Raw genomic sequence first — 26,377 nt, forward strand, 5'->3', positions numbered from 1 at the left:
TAAAATATAATACTTACAGTACTACCCACCTTTTCTAACACTGTCCTTTGAAAAAAACACATATAAAATTTTGAACAAAGTCAAAATACATCTCCCTGGTCCTAGCCAAGATCACAGTGACAAGAAACCCCTTCCTGCCTCCTACTATACAAGGGGAAGGAACAAGGAAAGGATAGGGGCTGGAGGGAGGTTCCAGAAGCATCTGAGAATGCTGAGAAAGTAGAATAGGGTGGGCCTTCAAGAGCGAAGGCTCCTGCAACTCGTACTCCTGCTAATAAGTCTAATGGGGCAGAGCCAGAGCTGAGGGTATCAAATCCCACTAGCAGGGGAAGCCAAGAAATGCCTGCCATCCCCCTCCCCTACCAGGGAAGATCCTTCCATACCAAGATTTTTAAGTCAAATGTTTTCAGTTAAGGGACTTTTTTTTTTTTTCCCTTAAAAAGAACCTTTCTTCTTTTGTATTTCTTTATGAACTCACTAAAGGCTGTATGTGTTTCTGTACATGTATAAAAATAGTATAAATAAAGTATAGTAAATAGTATAAATTTACACACTACATAAATATGACAGTGTTACAAGACAGATAGGTATGCCAAAAGCAAGTAATTTCCAATGCTACATAGTTAGACAAACCTACAGGAAAACATTCTCATGAATTAAGAACGGTAATTAACAAATTTCATTTTAGACTGAAAAACCCTTCCCCTACTAACCCCTAGAAGGGGAAAATATCCAAATATACCTAAAATGATAAAAGCAAGTACCTTAAAGCAGAGAGTTAAATAAATCTGCTCCAACAGATAAATCTTCACAGAGATTATCAAGGAAACAATGATGTTAATCAAGTTTTGCTTTTTTCCAGCCTTATAAAACCACTAAGGTAGGATATTTGGAGCACGGCTCTTGTAATCAACACAAAATGAAATTCGGGTCATTGGTCTTTTTCCTCCTCAGAAAAGAAGTAATTACTCTTGAGCTCAATTTTATATTTCCTTTATCTCCTTTACGTTCACCACATCCTGTCAACCTGTAGAAATGTCCACAATCTAGTGCCACTGCTTCTATACCACTTTCCTTCTCCAGCACTGGCTTCTGTTGCTCTACGTATGCCTTGTACATGCAACAACTTCCTTCACTTGGACCTGAACTTGCCTTACTGGAAGCCCTTGAAGGGAGACAGTAAAACTAAATCACAAAAGAGACCTTACAAACGAAGAATAATGTAAAAGTATACACCTTGATATCACAGAAAAACAGAGTAAACCGAGCCTGCTGATGAGGTTCAACATACAGCACACCGGTTCCCTTTTCCCCTCCTCTCAAACCTTCCTCCTTCTCCAATACCACCACACACACTGTGCACACACACGCACACACACTTTTCTCTACATCTTCTCTTTAGACCTACGTGTGTACATATTAACACGCAATTGGGACCCACTATATACATTCTCACATTTCAGTAACACCTCCCACATCTTAAAGAAGACAAAATTTTTCACTTTAAACACGATTCTTAGGGCATTTCCAAATCAAAATGCTGTTGCAAGTTCACATTTTGAGGTCCACTTCAGACTACGTACAACACAACAGATTTTTTATTTATCATTATTTTTTAGATTTTATTTATTTGACACAGAGAGAGCATAAGCAGGGGGAGTGGGAGAGGGAGAAGCAGGCTCCCCACCTGGGCAGGGAGCCCAGTGTGGGGCTCGATCCCAGGACCCTGAGCCGAATGCAGACACACTTAACCGGCTGAGCCACCCAGGCGCCCCATTTTTTTTTTTTAAATTAAAATTACAGAACTATGTTCCAAAGTAAGATAAACAGAACAGAAACAGAGCTTAAGCATAATAAAATAGCTGGAACTAAAGCTACAAAGTTACTGCTGTGTTTCAGGTCCCAAAGTGGGTGCAGGAAGCTCTTATTATCAAGAATACCAAAGATTTAAAGCACCTCATTTGACTCATGGAACTAGAGATAGGTAGGTACTGGAATCCAAGATATGAGGTGCTACTCCCCCAAGCCTTGAGTAGCCGGGGGGCAGGGGGGAGGCACAGTGAGCCACAACAATAGTTCAGCATCACCATACATATATATTCCCTTTTCTCAAGAAAAAGAATGAAAAGTTTCTGCCAGTCCTCTATAAAGAATAGTTTATTCTTAGAAAAATCAGGAATAGAGCACCTAAAGAGAGAAAACCAACTTCTGAAACAGAAAATTGAGATAATAAAAATTATGTATCAATTAGATAAAATTTCATTCTTAACTACACTATTATAATTAAAGCAACATTTAATGATAAGCATAATTCCTGGTGAGCTCCACTGAAATTTCTAAATTCTGATACATAAACAAAAACTCAGAAAATCTTAACTATTTTAAATACCAGACCAAAAAAATTTTAAATATGATAGCAGAAATTCTCACCTGTGTTTTGACTGTGATCTTTTTCGTCTAGAATGGGATTTTGAGCTAGACCTGGATTTTGAACGAGTGTGGGAACGAGATCGACCGCCTTTTCTTTCATTGCTCTTTCCAGACTCTGGGAGGAAAAAACCACTTTGCAGTGTAAGCTCAGAACAATTAAAGATCCCAGTTAATAATCAGGCACAAGTGGAATGTACCACATATAGTGCAAGGGGCCTACTCTCTGTACATCCTCCTCCTGTGCAATTATCCTTCAGAAACATCCAAGAAAGTCATTGCATAAACTCGTTGAGTGCAGCCACCCTGCAGCAGTACATATAAACCAGATGATTATAAACAGCTGTTCGTAATATTTTGTTGCTGCCATAATGTACGATTATAACATGTCTGTAATTCCTATGACAGTGATTTTAAATCTTCTCTCCATTTATTTTGCTAGCAGTGAAGCTTAAATTCTGAGTGCTAATGTAGAAAATCTGCTCAACTGTAAACCACCTAGACATTTTTAGATTGGATTTTTAACTTTTCATAAGCAACATAAAAGTCTGAATAGGTGTTCCTTTACCTTGCTAAAACAGCCTGTATTTTGCCAATCATGGGCTCTCTTTCCTATTTTTAAAATGAGAACTGTGAAGGAAAGTGAACCTGCTTGATTATAACCTTTTGATTATATTAATTCTTACTTTTAGCCTCACAGTAACATTTATACTTTGCTTTAAGCCAATCACTTGTGAGCACTGACTCTGCTACAAAAACATACAGATCTGATTAGCTCAAGCTAATGTGCAATTCAGTATCATAGGAAAACACAACATTTGTGCTAACCAGTTCTTTGACCTTTGACACTAGTAAGTCACTTACTCTTTCTCGAGTTTCAGTCTTCTTGTTTGTAACATGGAGGGACTAAACAAGATAATTTCTAAAATTCCTTCCAGTTCTATGGTTCTATGATCTTAAACTGCAACCTATGTAACAACACTGTGGCCTTACCTGGTTCAATGGCTGCTGAGATAAAGGACTGAGCCTCTCGTACTCGCTTCATTACTTCTTCTAACTCCTTAGCTGCAGCCTGAGGTGTCATCTCAGGGGGTTTTACTATTGCATTGTTGGAGTGATTAATTCTAAATTAAAAATATTAGCATATCACAAATACACACCATATTTTACAAAACATGAAACAAATGTTTATGATACACATATTTATAAATCTGAGGACATCTCGAAAGCACATTAAGAATGATACAGCTAAATACAGAATAATCAAAACCATGATTAATCTCATTATCACTCATCTTTATCTCTTGCTAACAGAGCCAAAAGCAAGGAAAAAAGAAAGAAAAAGTGAACCCTAGCTGACTCCTTAACAACTTGAATATACCAGGACAATTGCTTTTCCACACAACTTAGAATTATAATAAATTACATGCTGACACCAATATTAAAATGCATCATTTCTCATCTTGGATCATAAGATTATGTTGGTATCTCTGCACGCTGGGAGGATGCAGGAGAGGCTATATATGTGCACAATTTCAATCAACCTTGGACCATGGGTGAGTCAGATACAGTTTTGAATGTGGGAGGCACCTGATAAAACTCTTCCCTACTAGGTCAGAAGGGGTTTCTCTGATGCACATAAATGAATCTGGCGAGTCTCACTTCACCCCCTTCACACTGAGAAGACAAGCATTCACTAAAAAGATACTTTATCCTTTCACAGCTGAATCCTGATCAAGCTGTATAACTAAGGCAATTACCTATGAAATTTAGATAAAACTGCTGCCTCAATAATCTGCAAGAAACAGAATTTCTGGTCTTGAGAATGTAAAGTCTATACCAATTTTTCATTTTGCAAACAAGGATATGAGAAAGTATTAAAACTCAAATGACTGATTTAAAACACTTCTGGGTACTTAATATTATTTTCCTCCTGGCATTTTGGATTTATCAAAATTCTTATTACAGTATTATTCTAAGTTCATCTCATATGTTCAATTATCCATTAGTCTAGTCATAATGCAAACCCAATCTGCTTTATTAGAGCTTATGGGAAAAAAACCTATAATCATTATATAGAGTATATAAATAATGTTAATATCAAATTCAATCTTATAAAACAGAAAATGTTTTCAAATACAACTTTAAAGGCTAAAATGGTAACTCATGTATTTCATTTATACTTAACACAAAGTCTTCCTTTCCACAAATTGCCAATTACTATTAAAAAGAAAAAAAAAGCCTTAATTACATCAGAAATAAAAGTTTTTCCATTATCATTAAAATTTCTTTGTTTAGGGTTTCTTACTTCAGTGGCCTGTCTCCAAACATAACTCCATTAAAAGCAAGGGCCCTTGGTACAGAATTTTGGTCTGCAAATTCCACAAAAGCAAACCGAGTTGGCTGAGTCTCATCACCTGCCATCCGCACAAACTTCACTTCTCCAACTTGTTTAAAAAATTCAAGTAGTTGATCAGCTGTCGTTGTCTGAAGAAACAGAGTCACACTTTAATAAAGTAATTCTTTTTAAAAAAATTAGGTAAATATTACTTTATCAATCGATATGACTTTGAAGAAGGGGGAAAGAGTAAGAGGTCCTACCAACTCAGTTTTTTCTTAAATTAGTTACCTGGGAATTCAAATTGCCAACATAGACTGTTCTCCTAATTTCATCAATTTTGGAAGGATCCACATTTCCCATAAGTGGTGGCTGTGGTATTTCTCCAAGTGTTGCAATGTTGGGGTCTAGTGCTGCTGCTGGTATGGCTCCCAAACTGCTAAGGGAAACACCCAACTATATATTAAAAAAAAAGAAAGAAAGAAAGAAAGAAAGAAAGAACACATATTTTCTGTTAGTATCAAAGATTACAGTTCTTTAACCTTAAAAAGAAAATGATCAACTCAACAAGAATGGAAGGTGACTAGGGAGTCCCAACTTTAAGCAATGTATATGTCTGAATTATTGAGAAGGAGGTCACAGTAGTTCTGTGTGTAATTAGAAATACAACATAATTCTTAACTATCTGGGTATTTTAACTACTTTCAAACTTGAAACTAAAAATAAACAGTCAATTCTCAGCAGTTATTCACAACAGTTATGTCCTATAAAGTTGCTATATGAGTATTATGCCAATTTCACAGATAAAGAAGACCTACAGATATTAAATAATTTTCCCAAAGCTACTCAGCTACCAAGTGGTAAAAGCAAGGTACTACTATGCACAGACCAGAACTGAAACAGGGATAAAGTTTACCTAAGAAAAGAAACCTGAAAAGCTGAACTTACATATACTTTGATGGGAAAAGGACAAAACCTTTGAATGATCTTTTATAACATTACAAAATTCAGTTTTTAGTTCAAGCGTTAAAGAATATGTTTTTAATGTGAACTTAAACTAGGAAAGATAGAATGTCTCAAAATTTGAAAATAGAAGACTTTGCAGAACTAATGAGAAGACATTTCAAGGGGAAAACAGCTACAACTCAGGGTTGTGAGATGAGACCTGCATCAGGCTATGCGCTGGACATGGAGCCTGCTTAACATTCTCTCTCTACCCCTCCCAACCCCTCCCTCTCTCTCTCTCCCCTGCTCCAAAAAAAGAAAGAAAATTTTGAGCACTGACTATACAACGTTATGAAACTAAGATTAAACAAACACTATGTAAAAATACTTCCAAAAGGTAAAAACGTAAGTTGATGAAACAAGTATCAATTACAGGTGTCGTAACGGCCTGTGTGTGAAATTTTTAAAATGTCAAATTAGGGGCGCCTGGATGGCTCAGTCGTTAAGCCTCTGCCTTCAGTTCAGGTCACGATCCCAGGGTCCTGGGATCAAGCCCCACATCGGGCTCCCTGCTCGGTGGGAAGCCTGTTTCTCCCCCTCCCACCCCCCCCATAGTGTTCCCTCTCTGTCAAATAAATAAATAAAATCTTTAAATAAATAAATAAATAAAATGTCAAATTATGTCTTACCCTGCTTAAAGTCAATCAATGGCTTCTAATTACCTTTTGAATAAAATTCAAATTCCTTTCCATGGCCCAAAAGCCCTATAATCAGTATGCTGTCTATCCTTCAACTACACTGACTGTCATTCTGTACCTTGAAGACAAAGTTTTTCCCACCTTAGGGCTTTTGCTTGGCGTTCCTTCTGCCAAAAAACTCTTCCTCAGCTTCCGCCAGCCAAATCCTTCAAGCATCAGGTCACCCATCCCCTCCAAGAGGCTTTCCCTGACTTTATTTTTTTTTAAGATTTTATTTATTTATTTGACAGAGAGAGACACAGCGAGAGAGGGAACACAAGCAGGGGGAGTGGGAGAGGGAGAAGCAGGCTTCCCGCGGAGCAGGGAGCCTGATGAGGGGCTCGATCCCAGGACTCTGGGATCATGACCTGAGCCGAAGGCAGACGCCTAACGACTGAGCCACCCAGGAGCCCCTCCCTGACTTTATATAAAGCTTCACTTACTCTCTACCACATCACTTTTCTTCTTCATGGTATTATATAATCTGTGGTACCTTGCTACTAACATCTTGGATTTGTTGCTCAGCATTACCATTTCGAGTTATCATAGAGTTGTATAAAATATCTTAATTCAAAATGGGTGAGTGATCTCTGAATCAAGGCTACCACCCTCTAAGCCTAGTTTTTCTCCATGGTTTGCTTATGCATTGACACTCCTTTTTTCCCCCAACACCTTATCTTCTATGGTATTATAAGGTACACAGATGTTTGAGGGTCATTACATTAAATTTTTTTTTAAAGATTTTTATTTATTTCAGAGAGAGAGAGAGAGAAAGCAAGCAGGGGGAGCAGGAGAGAGGGAGAAGCAGGCTCCCTGCAGGAGAGAGGGAGAAGCAGGCTTCCTGCTGAGCAGGGAGCCTGATCCAGGGTCCGATCCCAGGACCTCAAGATCACGACCTACGCCAAAGGCAGATGCTTAACCAACTGAGCCACCCAGATGCCCCCATCAAATTTTTTCACTGTGCAAGAGATTATATATCTTTAAGTTAAATCACAAATATGACTCTTATTATTTATCAGTTTTGCATGGATTTAAAGCGTTGAGCAAGCCTTTCCAGGCACCCCCAGTTGTCAATCCCTTTGACCTGCAAATTTTCTCCACTGGGACATTATATATATACACATACACACACAAACACACACACACTTGGAATGGGCTTTTCCAAACCATCTAATCCATCTAATCTTTAAGTTTCTCAAACTTAAAAATCATTCAGCTCTTTTTTAGAAACTTTTCCCTGTCTCTTCTTTTTACTATACCCTTCTGCTACACCTATGCTATTTAATATGGCAGTCACTAATCCCATACAGCTATATGAATTTTAATTAAAATTCAGGGACTCATTTCAAGTGCTCAATAGGCACACGTTGCCAGTGGCTACCACACTCGATAGTACAGATACAGACATTTTCTGCACAGCAGAAAGTTCTATTGAATGCAAATGCTCTGTAACAATACAATTACCCTTCTTTTAATTAATCTACTTTCTAGCCCTGGTCTAAGAAATTTAAGTACTTAGTTACCCTTTTGGTCTTCGATGGGTTAAAGATGACCTAGGCTCCTGATCTAACACTTCTGACATAGAAACCATGGCCTCCCTGAAAACGAAATGTTCTAGGCAAAGTATGAGTAAGTACAAAAGCCCTAAAGCAAAAACGTGCTTGGTGTGTTTAAGAAACAACAAAGCCAATACAGCTGAAGTAGAGAAAGCCAGAAAAACAGGTAGGAAAAAGTCAGAGAGGTAAGCAGGAGCCAAGTCACAATGGGCCACCTGTCACATTTTCTAATTCGAATTGTTCTTCATAAATTAAATTTCAAAATAATAGATATCTACAGCTGCATTTAAAGAAAAGCATTTCCCCTTAAGGCAAGAAATTAAATAAAAACTTTATGCTGCTGCTCAATAAACCCTAAGAATTGTCAAGATAGCAAAACAATATTTTCTGAAAAAAAGATAGTGATCCAGGAATTAAGGTGTTAAAATATACCAGAATATAACCAAAATAAAATTTTCTAGAACATTTCTAAAAAGTTTAACTCAAACAATCAGATGATGAATTAAAAAGTATTTTCCTGGGATGCCTGGGTGGCTCATTCAGCTCAGGTCATGATCTCAGGATCATGAGATGAAGCCCTGTGTCAGGGTTCCTTGCTCAGTGGGGAGTCTGCTTGAGATTCTCTCTCTCCCTCTGCCCCTCCCCCCACTCACACACTCTCTCTCTCTCTCTCTCTCTCTAAAATAAATAAATACATCTTTAAAATAAAAGGGGGGGTACCTGTGTGGCTCAGTCAGTTAAGCGTCCAACTCTTGATTTGGGCTCAGGTCATGATCTTGGGGTTGTGAGATCGAGCCCCATGCCAGGCATCACACTGGGTGCGGGACCTCCTTAAGATTCTCTCTCCCTCTGCCCCTCCTCTTTCTACCCCCCTTTAAATTAATTAATTAAAAAAAAAAAAACCCCCTCACCAAAAAAAAAAAAAAAAAAAAAAATTAATTTCCACCAGCAATCACAATGCAGGTCTCCAGCAGTACAAACTTATGCAAAAAAAGACCTAAAATTTTGCACTCTGTTTTATAACTTTGGTAAATTAACTACCATCAAAGGGGTACTTGGCTGGCTTAGTGAGTAGAGTCTGAGACCCTTGATCTCCAGGTGAGTTAGAGCCCCACAATGGGAGTATAACTTACTTTTAAAAAAGGTGGGGAGAGGGCCTGGTTGGCTCGGTTGGCAGAGCATGCAACTCTTGATCTCAGGGTTGTGAGTTCAAGCCCCACACTGAGTGTAGAGATTACTTAAAAATAAAATCTCTAAGGAAAAAAAAGGTATTTTAAAAAATTTACTACTGGGGCGCCTGGGTGGCTCAGTCGTTAACGCGTCTGCCTTCGGCTCAGGTCATGATCCCAGGGTCCTGGGATTGAGTCCCACCTCGGGCTCCCTGCTCAGTGGGAAGCCTGCTTCTCCCTCTCCCACTCCCACTGCTTGTGTTCCCTCTCTCGCTGTGTCTCTCTGTCAAATAAATAAAATCTTAAAAAAAAAATTTACTATCATAAAGCTAGTATTAGTTTACTCCCTAATAATCCAATACTACAAAGCTAAGCTACAACTTGCAATTACGGTGAGTTTTATATTTTGTCTTGTATTCATTTTTGAAGAAAAATGACCCTTCTTTAAGATAAATATGACAAGAGCCCAGTAACAGCAAAATCGTTTTTAACCCCTCTTAGAAATCACAAAGGAGGTATTAAATTCCTATTTAATTGCACATAGTTAATGAAAAAATATCTTTACCATGTTTTTACCTTGCTGTATTTTCTCAGTATCAGACAAATGCTTCTCTGAGATTCTTTTTCCTGTTACAAAGCTGTGGATCATTTTATTTTACTTTAATAGATTTAGTCCTCTTGAACTGGGAAATATAGTTACTAGATTTTCCAATTCCCCATGCGATCTAAAATGCTTAGTTTCGATAACTGATTCTCTAACGAATAATCTATTTTAGTTCTCAAATTTAAATGAATGCCCAATTACTTCAGAAAAAAATTCCAAAAGTCAGTTTAAGTCAGTGATAATGTGGGGGGGGATTAAATAGACATTAAGTAGAAAAATTAAGTAGACATTTTGAATCCTTTTCATTTAAAAAAACGATTCAAAACAGAAATAATTTTCTAAGCTCCTTTTCAAATGATTACACAGTTCAACATAAATCTCTTTCAGAAGAGGGTGTGTAATACTTACTGTAGTCAAGGGATTTGGGGTCGGTATGGGAAGCAAGCCTGCACCAGGCATTAGACTTGTCATGGTTGGAGCAGGAGCCAATAAAGAGAGGGCTTTGGATTCCTCTGGAATTTTACCTGCAGAGGCAAGTTCCAAACATTACGGAAAGCAGAAACACCACACAAACTTTACACTATGATTTTACAATTACCCTTGCACTTAAAAAATAATAATAATAAATGAATCTATCTATCAGATCTGTACAAAGAAATAAATAAGAACTTAAGTCTTTCCTTTTATCCTGCTCTACTAGGAAAAATAAAAGTGAGCAAAACTTCAAAGACTAACAATCTCATTAATGGAATATTATTTTAAAAATTGAATAATGTAGACAATTATTTAACACTTTGAGCTATGGGTCACCTGTACTGGAAACTTAATGTTCATGAACCAAACGATATCAAGCATGGACGCTTTCCCAGGACGGTGTTTTCGCGGTGATCGAAAGTTGTGTTACACATGACAACCGTTCGTGTTGGCTGCATCACTAATAGCACACAGAACATCAGATACAGAAAAGAAGAACATTTTTTAAAGTTTAATCCCCAGAAATGGCAAATAACCAAATTAGTCAAAAAAAAGAAAAAGAAAAAACAAATATGTGCGAATTGAAATTTGTTCCTTAATGAGTGCTCCTGGTTACTAAAACTACCTACTGGTGATGCAAACAGTTTTGATAACCTTCCAATAAATTCCATTCAATATCAAGTAGACAGAAAAAACCAAAAGCCTATTCCATGTAATCAGCCTCAATTTAAAAGGATGCCTACACCCAGCTGGTTAAAAAGACATCTCACCAACCAGGCCAGAGATGCCTAAAAGAATCCAATTCCAAAATATATGCCTTGTGAAACTACTAAAATTTTTGAGAATCACTAACAAAAAAAGTTCCCTTGTCTCAGGAAACTTCTTAAAGTCCTGACTTTTAGAACCAATTTATGTATACTTATCTGAAGAGGGGTAGTTAATGCCTAAATGTCTTGCTTATAAACATCTTAATTGCCTAATAAAAATGACAGTAACACTAAAATAATCTTAGACACTAAAAAGAAAAAAAAATCCTTACAACTAAAAAATGAAAAATTTACTCTAAAGTTCATCAATTTGCCATATTTAATTACTAGACTCTAATCAATTAATTTTGATATGAACCGCAACTTTCACACATTTTCCCTTTGTATCCTCTCTTTCTCACTGACACCGCTAAAATTATCTCTTAGAAAGCTGACTACATATATCTATTTTAGAAGAACTACTTATAGTTATATGTAGTTGGCTATATATTTCCATTATGGAGTCCTCAAAAATAATTTAAAACACAGTGTACAAAGTCACACTAAATTGGAAATAGCATATGGAGTTAAGTTTTCAAAAGCACCATGATGGATTTTAGAAGTAAAAATTCTACTTAAAACAACCAGATGTGGAGGGATAAATCTCTAAACAATATTATCTGAATATACCTCTAAACATGGATGGAATTCAAGACAGCTTTTAAATTTTGCTTTAAATAATGGTTACACCTTATTTATAGGAACAGAAAAATTACATTTGATTAGCTTTAACAAATGTCTACTTTTTCCTAAATTCTGCAACATCTAAGTCTACATTAATTTACTAATTTCAAAAACAGTTATTTTATTATTTCAGTGTAAATTCTGCACAAGCACAGATTTTTTAACATGCATAAATAAAAGGTAGGTAGGCCTTACTGAAGACATCAAATAACAGTAATTTATTTTATATTTATTAGTTACTGGTATTGATACAAGTTTCTATATACCCACCTATATATACTAAGCTATTTAAATTGCTACCAGACCCATTTTAACTGTTATAAATAGGTATTATTTTTAATGCTTATAAAACCTGAACACATCTTGATAAATTCAACTGAGGTCCTGTAGCATAAATCTTATGCTTTGTCACCCTAATTTATGTACCCAAAAAACAAATTGTTTCAATTTATTAATGTCCCCAATTTAAGATTACCAGTCAATTAAGTAAGCAAAACTGCCCATAAAAGACAGTGTAGAAAGACTACACAAAATAAAAAGTATTCAACACAGGCCAAAAGATGAATAATTAATATCATACTTTCACTTTTGGCTTAAAAAAAGTATCAATCGGTTATCTGACTCTCACTACCTCTCATAATAGTAATAAGCTATTATAAATATTAAGTCTAACTGTAAGCCCATTTTTTATTTTAATTACCATTAAAGATATCTTAAGAAAAAAGTTCCATTGCTTAACTCCCAAGATAGAATTCTATCAAATTTATCCTCCAAATACTACCAGAGTATATACAAAAATATAAAACAAACAAGCATTTAGCATTTTTCCCAAACTATACTCAAAGACAACTGAGAAGAAAAACATCTCTCAGAGTATTAAAATTAATAGTCCTAATCTCAGAATCCATTTAGAAGCTAGTAACACCTGAAATTTTTTCAAAAAATTCAAGCAGAGAAAGACACATGCCAAGTAAGTTTTCAAAGTCTGTCAAATATCCATTCCCCACACAGGCAAGTAAAAGTCTTTGTAAGTCAAGGAAGTAAGTTCTTTCTGTAGTAAATAACTCAAAAAAGTGAATGTCTCTGCTTGTCCTCTACCCTAGATTATTCTAAGAAATTTACTTATTTTCCTTGAGGATTTTGTATGCCTACAATTCTGGGGGGGAGGGGGAAGGATGAAAATTAGAAGCTGTTAACTGGTTTTTATGAAAGATGTAGATTTGGGAGAAAAATCTGAAATGCTGCAATGAGGTCAGGAAATGTTCCTAAGAATTCTATCAGTGTTTTAGTGTTTCAAGAACAAAATGTACTATGCAGTCTATAAACACCAATTAAGACTCACACTGAGCTTCACAACACTGTATCCTAGTTTACTATGAAAATTTATTTCACTCTAAGATTGAGCTCTGCTAATCATCTCCCAATATAATCTGCAAAGCAATGTTATGAACCCTTAATGGAATACCATTTACAAAGAACTGGAAAACCAGCTCACAAGTTAAAGTGAAAGAGATTTAACAAAACAAAAACAAAAACAAAAACAAAAAAAAGGGACAAAATAAAGAAAAAGAAATGAAATTAAAGTAAAACAATAAAAAACAGAGACAGGGCGTCCATCTTCTGCGGTTCAGACTCCGATCTCATTTCCCCAATGAAGGTTTCACTTGACGGCAGGTTTAGTGGCATGGCAAACAATGCCTAACTCAGGCAAGTGTAACAGGTCTGCCTTGGCCAGTCTAGTCATCTAATAATGCACAAATATCACATAGAGAAAACATACAAAACCAAATTAATAGTCAAAATCCATCTACCAGAAAATGTGGACATAAAGTTACGACTGATGATTAGGCTTGACACCCTTGTTATGTTTGACCTTATCTTTTTTCTAAGTGTTAACATTTATAAAAAAGAAATCTGAGATGCACGCAACAACAAAAAGAGGTCATATCTGGACAAGTATAATGAAGGCATATTTTATTTTGAAATGGCATGTTTTATTAACAATAGCTAATGCTTAATATGCATGAAACTCTTACACATCAAACATTACTTATACAGCTTAGGATCTTGTTACAAAACTGCATTACAAAAACAGCAAATTGAAAGAAAATGAAAAAACTTTTCTTAAAACTGATTCTACGGTTTTCTCATATCTTTCACAATGCTGTTTCTATAACATCAAAGAAAGAATGCAACCAGTGAAGTAAATAGAAGAATGCTTACAGCACCCCATCTTCCTCTAAGAGAAACTTACTCCACTGGAACTCTTTCCTTTGGTTTATTTCAAACTCACTTTGCTATCTTTTTCAGTATAATAACACATTATTACTTTGCTTGCAGTGCATAATCAGATCTTTAACAGCTCACTGTAACACTCCTCAGATTCTAAAAGGTTATTCGGTGGTATTTAAACTAATGAAAAATGTGTATCTGAATGTTTCTCTAACAGCAATTATTTTATCAGTGTTCTAAAATACTTACAACTAAACTGCAATAAAAATGTGCTTAAACTTTCATGTTCAAAACCAGAGAAACTGTCTCAAAGTGGTAGTATTAAAAATATTCAAGAGCTATTATAATAAATATGTATTTATTAAGCTCTATTAAGTAAAATAGACAAAAAAGAGAACCTCTACATGCCCATAACCTTGAACACTTAATGACAAATCACAGTATGGGCTTCTCAAATACACGAAAAATCTATGGAAATATAGCAAGGTTCCAACAAAGCAACACTGATACAAAATTCTTCCTTCCAATTCAGTAAGCTAACATAATACAAGATCCTGCACTACTGGTAGCATAGTTTTCTGATATGATTAATATTCCCATTTAATAAAACTTCTGATTTTTTTCCCATGCAGTTTACCTGGTGTGAAACTGGTATGAACTTGGTATGCAGAACTAAACCATTTACCAGCTCTTTTCTCACCTTGCTCTCCAATTCTGGGCTCACTGTCCCCTTACAGATCAATAGATAAGGATAGATTCAGCAAATAATTAACTTTAATCCATTTTTATTCTACCTTTCCCCAGGCATGGGAAAAATACTTCCAAATTCATCTGAAAAAAAAATCCAGAATGTCCTATTCTGGGACTGCAAAACCAAAAGAATGGTACCTACTGTATCTAAATGTAATGTTTTTGACATCCCAGAATAGGCATTCTGAAATAAGCATCAAACTTTAAAAGTGCAGCACTGTGTACCATATATCAAGTTATTTTAATATTAGCCTGGTTTCTAAAAGAGGCTTTAAAACATGACATATGAAAGCTCCTTAAACTGTTCCAGGTAAATTTTTTACATTGTACAACAGTTACCACCATCCACCAGGGAAAACATACTTTAAGAACGTTTAAATTATAATAACCTATTCTAAAATAAATGTACACACACCACAGTGTGTACTCTAAACAAAAGTTAACCACACACCAGAACTGTCAAATTCAGCACAGCCTATTATATGTGAATGGCTCTGTAAACGGCAATAACTAAAAAATAAGTATTGGTAATAATTAGCTCTTAAAGCAGGTTAAGTCTGAAATTTATTTAGTAACTATAAGGCTTTTGGACTTGTTCCCATCTTCAACAACTATTTCCTTGATGGAAGCTTTGGAAAATTACTTTCCATTCAATTACACATCCCACCCAAGAAAAGCAAGCCATTAAAAGAAAAAAATAAGTTCCAGTTGCATAGCAATCACAATGAATATGCAATAATGGTCTCAATGACAAGGTGAATTACCTTAAGATGATACTTCAGAGATTAAATTATGAGTATTTTTCTAATAAACATAAATACCATTTAACCCCAAATTTGGCAAAATGCACAGTTTTTATTTATGTCATATCATTAATATTGTATACACAGGGGCAAATGTTCACTTGTTTATACATTTAAAATAATTTCCCCTACCAATTTAATATTTTAATTTCAGAAAGCTTTGTTTACCACTTGCAAATTGACTACAGAAAGCCAAAGCAAACCACAATTCATGAATTTTTTTAAATGTTTGGCTATTAAATCTCAAGCATACATAATAAATTAACCACTGTATTTTATTATTAGGTAAAAATTCTTTCCTTCTCCAAATTTCATTCTTAAACACACACACAGTGTACTATCTACCTACCAATTTCTAGGAAAGCCAAAGGTAGTAACACACAGGACAGAGATTAAAATAATAGGAAAAAACACGGAAGATACCAACCTTCTGCACAAGGTACAACTATCAGAGCTCTGTCAATAAAAACCGTGTTAGTTAGATGCTGGGCCACGCCAACACTTGATGGGTCACGAAACTTAACATAACATACTTTGGAAGAAAAAGCAAGAGGTGCGTTGCTGCAAGATAAAAAGAAAAACAATTGGACTAATAAACATTTGGTTGGTTTTGTCATTTTCATTTGAAATTTCTTTCTTAGATCTTTATATAATCTTACACAATCAAGACAAGAATTTTTATTGCTAAGGATCATTAGCATATAAAAAGATTTGCATTTTCAAGTTTTTATTTAAATTCCAATTGGTTAATATACAGTTACCATCAGTTTGTTCTCTATAGTTAAGAGTCTGTTTCTCGGTTTGCCTCCCTCTTTCTCCCCTTAGCTCATTTGTTGTTTCTTAAATTCCACATCTGAGTGAAATCATATGGTATTTGTCTTTCTCTGACTTATTTTGCATAGTATAATACTCTCTAACTCCATCCATACCATTGCAAATGGCAAGATTTCATTTTTTATGGCTGAGTAATATCCCATTGTATATACACACAGCTTCTTTATCCATTCACCAATCAATGGACACTTGGGCTGTTTCCACATTTTGGCTCTAAACTTCGGGGTGCATATATCCCTTTGAATTAGTATTTTTGTATTCTTTGAGTAAATACCTAGTAGTACAATTGCTGGGTGGAAGGACAGTTCTATTTTTAACTTCTTGGGAAACCTCCATACTGTTCTCCAGAGTAGCTGTACTAGGCAAAACTTAAGTCTTTTCATGGTGATTTGTCTGCAAAAGTTGACAGCAATCTAGGAAGGCCTATCGTTTTATTTGTAAAAACTGGAAATGTAAATTAACAAGTTCCTAAACAGAGCAAAATTGAAAACAGCAAATTTAACCCAAAAATGTTCAGTCTATCATCAGTAGGCAAAATCACTTTATAAAAGTCCCAATCCTCATGACTTCAAATTTTGTAACCATTTTCAACCCTTTCTAATGTGACTCCCCAGGTTTTAGATCACTAAAAACTTCATCAGAGTCTTGCAAATAGATAACACAGAATTAAAATTAAGGTCTTTTGCATGTACTAGAGACTGCTTTAAGCTAGGCAGCATTGTGATTTTCCAGACAAAAGATTTTACAAACAAAATTTAACATATTTTATATGGAAAAGAACATACTCTTCTAAATCGTACCAGATTCAGTTTAATCTAGGTAGACCTGTAGTAAAAAACCACACAACACAGATGAAAGCAGTTTTTCCATAATATGAATCCATCTTATTAGACTGCAAAATATACTATATTCACTGATGATCATTTTGTCAATCTGTCCAAGATTATTTTCAATTAAAGTCTTAAAATTGTCTTTAGCAAGGAAAAAAAAACACCCAAACTAAATATACACCTAATATAGAACAAATACACCCCTTTAAAGCATTAAGATTTCTGACACTAAAAAAGAACTGAGATGATCTGAAAAATATCATCTTTGCCTTGTATAGTAACAATTTAGTTTACAAAACAGGTCAAGAAAGTCGACCATAATCCTAGCCCTAGTAAATGACAAAGGTGGGACTTAAAGTCTAATTATCTAAATCCAAATCTTGTGCAATCTTAATCATTCAACTAATCAAGAATTTTAAAAGCATTTTAGGGGTGCCTGTGTGGCTCAGTCGGTTAAGTGTCCGACTCTTGATTTGTGCTCAGGTCATGATCTCAGGGTTGTGAGATCAAGCCCCATGTCAGGCTCCACACCAGGCATGAAGCCTGCTACAGATGCTCGCCCTCCCTCTCCCATTCTAAAAAAAGAAAAAAGAATTTTAAAAGCATTTTAATGTACTATTTAATCAGCAATTCCAAATATTAGCCATTTTTAAAATTAAAAAAAATCACATAAAGCAACAAATCCATCTTGATAATGGTTAAACATACATATTTCTGCTATTACCAAAACACTGTGACAATAAAACATATTATCATTTAGAACTTGAAGCTATCTATATTATTATTAACATAACTAGTCAGGGTAATAAAAGTTGACAAAATGAAACCACCTCTTTCTCACCCAACCCAACTCAATTCACTCCTGCCTAAGGTTATCCAATTCAGGCTTCAACAGGCCCACTCCAATGATGCCTACTCCCCACCTCCCCACAGAAACATCTAAGTCAAACACTTTATGAATTTGTCACTGAGGTAAAAACAGTCGTATCCACACTTAACTCACCTTTACATTACCAAATCTCCAATTTAGGTCTCTCTTGAGCTTTAGACTCCCAGATCCAAGTGTCTGCTGGAATATTACTCCTTGATGGTCACAGGGCCCACCCCCAAAAAGTTACGGAGTCTAAAATAAATTCATCATCCTTCTTCCTCAGCAATCCTGATGATCATCCTCACTTCATCTCTCAGTTAAAAATACCACCGCATTATTCAAGTCATAAATCTAGGAGTCATTAAATGTAACCATCATTAGTACTGTTCACTAAGTACTTCCAAATCGCTTCTGGCTACATGGTAAAATTCCATTTCTTTGTTCCTTGAAGTCAGGTGTGCCCAAGCAACTTCTTTTGGCCAATTATATATGAGCAGAACTGACATTCAGGAGCTTTAAGGGTCACTGCTTGGCTCTCTTCCTCTGCCACAGTGACCTGCAACATTTGAGAAATGGGTGGCTGCTACATCGACTTTATCCCAAAGTGAGTGACGACAATAAGTAGAGTTCCCTACTCCACAAGCTTAGACTAAGAAATAATCTGGTTTTACACAACTACTGAGATTCAAGGGTGTTTCCATCCTTGACCCTTCCCTCTCCATCCAATTGGTCATTAAATCCTGTGAAGACTGTATCCCAAATATTTGTCACATTAATTCTTTTATCATTCTCACTATCAGGAGCTTAATTCAGGCCTTCATCATTTCTCACCCAGATTATTACAATGGCTCCTAAACAATCACAGTGCCTCCAATCCCAACTCCTTAATAATGGTCTTTCACAAAAGCTACCAGAGTGATCCTTCAAAACTGTAAATTTTGTCATGTCATTCCACTGCTTAAATTTCCTCAAAGACATCCTTCTGTTCTTGCTTTATCATCTAAATGCTCCCAAAAACCAGATATGAGAAATACTTGTGGTGTCCAGAACACATTCTGAATATCTGGGCCATCTTTGCACATGTTCCATTTGCCTATGATATCCTTCCTCTTTTTGAGTGGTAATTCCACTTTTCTTCAAGACTCAAGTTTCCAAGTCTTCTGGAAAGCTACTTTAAGATATCATTGATTAAGGACCTCTCCTCTATGTGCTACCAGGACATTCTATACACTTTTAGCACAGCCTTAACCATTTTCTTAGGTGAAACTCTCAAGAGATTTTGGAAGCCTCTAGCCACAACTGATTTGCCACATGACACAAGGGCCCATTTTACTGGCTAACCAACAACCTATAATTTGGGTGGTTTGATCAAATTAACTTAAACAATTAGATTCTCTCTCGGGCTGAAAAGTCACTTATACTCAGGGCTTGGGCCAGATGCCGAAATACTGAGTACAAAATAAGTCTGCAAACAAAATAGAGCAGATACACTGAGCAGACAATAAAGCTTCTGAGAAGAGGCAGATAGTCAGTCACCTTGGATGCTATCCTTCTGGTTCCCAGTCCCAGTTCCCATGAGGCCTACTTATACTACACTCTTTATTTCAATTTAGGAAAATATTCATCTTTTTAATAATTTTCTCTCTTCAAAAGCTAGACTGGGTAGGGCTGTTTCTGTCTTTTGCAATCAGTACTCCCCAGCCCTGCAAAAAAACCTATAATTACAATAAGCTACTAAAGCCCTAGCAATTAGAAGTATACTCTCTTTTAGCACTGAAATCTTCAAGAGCCTAACAAACCACCACTGAAACTACATTCCCTAAATGGACAGATCCTTTTGTGAAAGAATGGAAACCTAAATAATCCCTATTGAAAACTAAATCACATTTTCCAATACCCCTACTTAAAACCCACCTTATTTCAAATTTAAAACATCCAGAGGAAAAGGAAATATGAGACTGGATGGTAAAGCAACTTCATGTTATAATAGACTACCAAGATCTGAGAAGTCCAGAACTGGATAAGAAAGGCTGACCTGGGGCGCCTGGGTGACTCAGTCGGTTAAGCAACTGCCTTCGGCTCGGGTCATGATCCTGGAGTCCCGGGATCGAGTCCCGCATCGGGCTCCCTGCTCAGCAAGGGGGGCCTGCTTCTCCCTCTAACCCTCCCCCCTCTCATGTACTCTCTCTCTCTCTCATTCTCACTCTCTCAAAATAAATAAATAAATCTTTAAAAAAAAAAAAAAAAAGGCTGACCTGTGCAGACCAAGCATTATCATAGAAGTGTGGACACTAGACATAGCTACACCACTGTTCTAAAGAATTTAATCATCTCCAATTACCTTTCTTAAAATACAGAATAGAGATCAACTTACATTAACACTATTTTATTTTGAACATTACAATCTAAAATATAGTGGCAAGCCTAAATACAGAAGATGAATTTCTCAACAAATGTGTATTTGTTTATAAATCATTGTTTCCAAATTTTATATTTACAGCTTTCATTCTAATACATCTAACCTTTTAAATATTTATTTTTTAATTAAATATAATTATCATCTTTAAGTGTACTTTTGACCTAGAGTTTTAATTTTTAAAAGGGTGTTACATATTCCATTTGGTCTAAACATATGCTTCTAAGGAAAGTAGCAGGAGACCAAAATAGCAAATTTTACTTCCACCTCCTTTGTTGAATCAAATATATTTTTTCCAGTTTTTCAAAAAAATCAGAATTTCTGACTAGGAGTTTTGTTTTGTTTTTTTTTTTAAGATTTTATTTATTTGACAGAGAGAGACACAGCGAGAGAGGGAACACAAGCAGGGGGAGTGGGAGAGGGAGAAGCAGGCTTCCCGCGGAGTGGGGAGCCCGATGCGGGGCTCAATCCCAGGACCCCAGGATCCTGACCCGAGCCGAAGGAGACGCTTAACGACTGAGCCACCCAGGTGCCCCCTGACTAGGAATTTAATGCAGAAATTACAGAACCAAATTTTTGAGCATCAGTTAAATTTCCTAGGCTCTACCTGGTTATTTTTTCATTAAACACAGTAATGGCACAGTACAATCTTTTAAAAAAAAAAGTCAAGTGGGGGCGCTTGGGTGGTTCAGTTGGTTAAGCGACTGCCTTCAGCTCGGGTCATGATCCCGGAGTCCCGGGATCAAGTCCCAAATCAGGCTCCCTGCTCAGCGAGGAACCTGCTTCTCCCTCCGGCCCTCCCTCCTCTCATGTGCGCTCTCTCTCTCTCTCTCTCTCTCTCTCACTCTCTCAAAATAAATAAAAGATCTTTAAAAAAAAAAAAAGTCAAGTGGTACTAATATATCCAGCCTTTTATTGTAGGATCAAAAAGGATATATTCCAAAGCATGGACAAAGTACACAGACTTATGCATAAAAATATTAACTGACACATAATTTATAACAGTGTTTCTCAGCAGGACTTTAATGGTACTTTGGATAGCACAATTTTTCCTTATGTTAAGATCTTCTATGAATTACTGACACTTGCCCACCAAATGCCAGAAGGCGCTCCAATCAATGCAGACAATCAAAACTTAAAACACCAATACAAAGGAACCAATATAGCTAATGACAGAATTTGAAAAACACACTTAAGACATAATTACAGCCTTTTAAATGTTATTACTATAAATAAGACAAAGGAATATGAAAAAATACTTATATGTTGAATGAAAAAAGTTCACCATCAGTGTGTAAGTCCTTTGATTACACTACATTAAAATAAGCTCATATAAAAAGGACTGCAGGCAAATATATAGAAATGGAGAGAGAGGATCATTAAGTGTTTTTCTCTATTTCTCATAAAATAGCTATTTTTGTTCTATTAATTTTTTTAACTAAATAAGTAGTTGACACATTTTTCCTTGCTTATTCATACTTCTGAAGACCAGGAAAGTGAAGAAAACCAGCAAAAAAAAAAAAAATCAACACAGGTGTTAATGTGAGAAATGGTGTTAGACTTCAGGATAGGATTACCCTTCAGGGGTTAGTCACTTGAAGGGGGGCATTGGGAAAATGCTAGGGTGCAGATAAGCCTGATGTGGGTGCTGATTACACAGGTGTTCACTTTGTGGAAATTCATCAAACTGTATTTTTATCCATACACTTTTCTGTATGTACAGTATACCTTAAAAAAAAAAAAAAGGTGACTAAAAAACTACAAAAGTTTCTTACTGCCGTAAAAAAGTTTTCACGACATGATATTCATTTGTTGTGCAACAAGTGAAAACAAAAATTCTGGGTATTTATCATCCGGCAGCACACAAAAAAAGAGCACAATTAAGAATTTTTAACATAGGGGCGCCTGGGTGGTTCAGTCATTAAGCATCTGCCTTCCGTTCAGGTCATGATCTCAGGGTCCTCGGTTCGAGCCCCACACCGGGTTCCCTGCTCCGCGGGAAGCCTGCTTCTCCCTCTTCCACTCCCCCCTGCTTGTGTTCCTTCTCTCACTGTGTCTCTCTCTGTGTCAAAATAAATAAATAAAATCTTTTTAAAAAATTTTTAAAAAAAGAATTTTTAACATATATAATTAATGTTCACACTAATTACTGATGTTTAAAAACTAAGAAACTGAATCACAGCCTCATTCTGAGTTAAATTTAAAATGTGAATTTTCATATTAGCAAATTCTTAAAATGTTAATGAGAAACTGTTTTCACATTCTTTTAAAGAAATGTATTTCCAAATTTAAAACAAATGAAATTCTACTCAGTTTCTAAACATGAATCATAAAGTACTATTTCCGAGACACTACAAAACAGTTATCTGTCTTCAATACAACTACTACTATTGCACTGTTATCCATTTCAGCTCAAATTTGCAAATACAGCTTTAATATAAAAACCAGGTTATGACAACTTCACCACAGAGCAGAAAACACACTGTTAGTAAAGCATGGCAATATTTCTGAAAAACAGTAATAAGGGATTACACTTAAGGAAAAACTGATTAAGAATTTTGAAAGGCCCATATGTGCTATGTTTATGTTACAATTTTGCATAATGTATTACAGTTTGTGACATACTAACTCCACCATGTTTAAGTAAATAGCTTTTTAGTCTCTTTGACTTTTAAACTCCAACTAATTAACATCTGATTTCAAAAAACAGCCCATTATTAAGTGTCAGATAATAACTGGCAGCATACTGCCACCCATACCCTGGTTTTAACTATGAAAGTGGTATTATGTTGGCATTGAATAATATTCTGTGATATACTTCTACCAGACACCTTATTACCACAACCTTGAAAGCAAGGTTAGTTTACAAAGGTTCATATACAAAATATTTTACTGCTTGATTCCAATTCTTAAGGGTACAGCCCTCTCCCAAACACTTCTCAATTAATAAAAAAACGTTCTGAATGCTGAAATGAAGAGACAGCAAGCAGAAAGCATTTTCAGAAGTTAAAAAAGATATTCAAACTATAAATGCCGCAGCTGGTCAATAAATATGTATATACATGCACTTATGAAGTATTCTTGACAAAAATGTATTATCTGAACCTAATCATGTAGAAATAATCTATATAAGCCCAGATTAAGAATCATTCTACAAAACAAACTACAAGACAAAATGTCAATGTAATGAAAGACTTTTAAAAAGGTGACAGGGGAGGGTGCCTGGGTGGCTCAGTTGGTTAAGCACCTGCCTTCGGCTCAGGTCACGATCCTGGAGTCCTGGGATGGAGTCCCACATCAGGCTCCCTGCTCGGCAGGGAGTCTGCTTCTCCCTCTGACTCTCTTCCCTCTCGTCCTCTCTATCTCTCATTCTCTCTCAAATAAATAAATAAAATCTTTAAAAAAAAACTTTAAAAAAGTTTAAAAAGGTGACAAGGGACTGTTCTGGATTAAAGGAGGTAACAACCAAATAAAATGGGTGGTTTCTGATTATATTCTAGACCAAAAAAAGAAAAAGAAAAAACTCATGATTATAATAACTGGGAAAATTTGAATATGAACTACTTGTTATACATTATCAATGTTAAATTTCTTAAACATGTTAATAGTATTGTGGTAATGTAGAACAATGTACCTCTTCTGACGAGATACATACTTAAGTGTTAAGGAATAAACAGTCACGGTGTCTGCAACTATTTGAAAAGGAAGGAAGGAAAGAGGGAGTTTAAGTATAGGGGGGAGACAACTGGCAAAGAAGGAATACAGGTGAAGGAAACGTGGGTGTTATTCTTTCAACTTTTTCGTATACATTACATATTTCAAAACAAAAAGAGAGGAAAAGAAAATTTAAAAAGTAAAATTTAAAAATCCAACACTAAACTTTACCAATCAGTATCTATGCTGTGGCAATGCGATGTACTTACAGATAGAAACCGAAAGAAAACAGGTCTACATGCATCGTTATGAAATAAACCAAAAAGTCAAATACAGATTTTTTTTTTGAAAGAAAAAAAACCTGGGCAACTACTAGCTCTTCCTTCAAAGGATTCTGACATAATGAACAAAATACTGAGGATTTTAAGATTCTAAGCTCTATCTTAAAAATAGTATGTGTAATAAAGTGAACCCACAAACTCCTTACAAATTTTGAGTAGACAGTACTATACAAGGGAAATCTTACTTCAAAATACAGTACTTGGGAAGTCGCCGCGAGTTGTAGACTTTTCAAACAGAGACAGACTTTTAAAGCGTCCAGTAGGGATAATCCTGCACCGACTAATACTTTTTACGAAAGGCTTAGGACAGTGTGACCTTCAAAGCGGAAATTTTAATCCGTTGCCAAAAAGGCGAATAGACATGATCTTTAACAATATGGATGGGCTCGGTCAGATTCACCAAGAAGATGCTCAATTTGTGAACACCGCCCTGGGGAACAAATACAGCCCTAATTCCAATCTGCCATGAGCCGCAGGCTTTCCAATCAGTAACAACGGCCTGACACTAAGACCCTAACAAGTGGACAGTTCCTCCGGCGCGGTCTCTGCGATTTTCACATTGCAAAAACGCTAACAGGCGTTTGCCATGAGGACTATTCCGGGCCCACCTGCGGCCATCTTAAGTTCGGGAAGAAAAAGGAAAAGGGGGAGGCACTGAATACGAGGACCCGACGGAGACCAGAAATCCGGGACGCACGAAAAAACAACTTCTCTAAATTCTAAGGGCTCGGTGCAGAGGTTAACCCCCACAGTCTAACTAACAAGGAGAGCAGGACCTCCGGGCGCCGCGCCTGGGTGCCCTAATCAAACATGGGCACCAAGGTAAGCCCGGGCGGTCACGTGACGGGCACCGCGCGCCCCCGTCCGCGCTCTCCCCCACGCCTCGGTGCCCGAGGTCTCTATGGCGCCCGCGCCCCTCCCCCAGCCGTGCTCGAGCACTTACTCTGGGGGGTAAAGCCGCAGCTCCTCGATTTCTCCTAGGAAGGAAAAAAGCGTCCGCATCTGCTCGCTGGTCACCGCCGACGACAGATTGGTCACCTGAATCACCGCCGTAGGGGTAAGGCCGAAGCCTAAAGCCAAACCGAAGCCGCCGCCGCTGTTCATCCCGACCCGCTGCTGCTGTCCTCCGCTCCCCAACGTCTACGACGCGTCAGCGACGCAGCCGGGAAGGCGAAGAACGCGCGGCCGCGAGCGCGCTCCCGCTGGCAAATTCACGGCGGTGGGCAGGTCTAGCCGCCCATTCCACAACTCCCCTGCTCCCAGGGCTGCGCGCGCCGGCCGGAAGCGTCGCCCCGGCAACTCGGCGGGTCGGAGGAGGCTGTAGCCTGGGGCACCAGGGTCTTCCAGCCGTAATTCTTGTCAGTGTTCTCCCCGTGGGGATTTTTATCGATTCCCGCCCCCCCCCCGTCCCGCCCCGCCTCAACTGAATCAAATTTCAGTACTCCTAAAAACGTAGGAGACCCAGCTCTTACCGTTGTTAAATCTAGGTAGAACTGGGGAACCAAGAGGCCTGGCCTGCTGGTGCGGGGCTGGGAAGGAGGAATGACTCTCGGGCATCGCAGATTAATGCTCACCAAACTGTGGCGCGCCGTGACCCCATGCAGGCCGCTTCCCCGCCCCAACTATTGAAAACATTGGCCAAGTCCTAATTTAAAAAAAAAAAAGGAAAAATTTAGAAAACGTTTAATTTCTGATTGAATTAAGAAAGGAGGCAGTAAAATGAAGACTATGCGGTCGTTGTTTATAACTTGCCATTTAGTCGCTCATTTCGCAGATACTAATATTTATTGAGCCTTACGTTCCAGACACTGTTAGACAAGGGCACATAAAAGACAGCTACAGACGGTCCACATAGAACTTGCAACCTATTGAGGGACAACTAAGTATGTGCTACTGAGCAGCTGCT

At 36.9% G+C, this 26,377-nt stretch overlaps 1 protein-coding gene across 5 annotated transcripts in view; it reads right to left on the reverse strand.

Annotated features, from left to right (window-relative positions):
* The window catches only part of SREK1 (splicing regulatory glutamic acid and lysine rich protein 1), a 41,572-nt gene extending 15,843 nt beyond the window's left edge, over positions 1-25,729 (reverse strand). The window contains exons 1-7 of one of the 5 annotated variants that reach the window (XM_025892764.2): positions 25,415-25,729; positions 15,953-16,086; positions 10,185-10,300; positions 5,057-5,221; positions 4,736-4,914; positions 3,421-3,551; positions 2,431-2,545 (exon numbers count right to left, since the gene is read on the reverse strand). In XM_025892764.2, the coding sequence (XP_025748549.1) occupies positions 2,431-2,545; positions 3,421-3,551; positions 4,736-4,914; positions 5,057-5,221; positions 10,185-10,300; positions 15,953-16,086; positions 25,415-25,575 (1,001 nt within the window). In that variant the 5' untranslated portion in view covers positions 25,576-25,729. The other 4 variants (XM_025892763.2, XM_073905402.1, XM_073905401.1 and 1 more) reach the window with 4 other exon arrangements.
* Positions 25,730-26,377: the final 648 nt, after the last annotated feature.

Source organism: Callorhinus ursinus, unplaced genomic scaffold (assembly GCF_003265705.2).
Source record: "Callorhinus ursinus isolate GAN/ISIS: 27379988/994484 unplaced genomic scaffold, GSC_fseal_2.0 scaffold23, whole genome shotgun sequence".
Taxonomy (NCBI): Eukaryota; Metazoa; Chordata; class Mammalia; order Carnivora; family Otariidae; genus Callorhinus; species Callorhinus ursinus.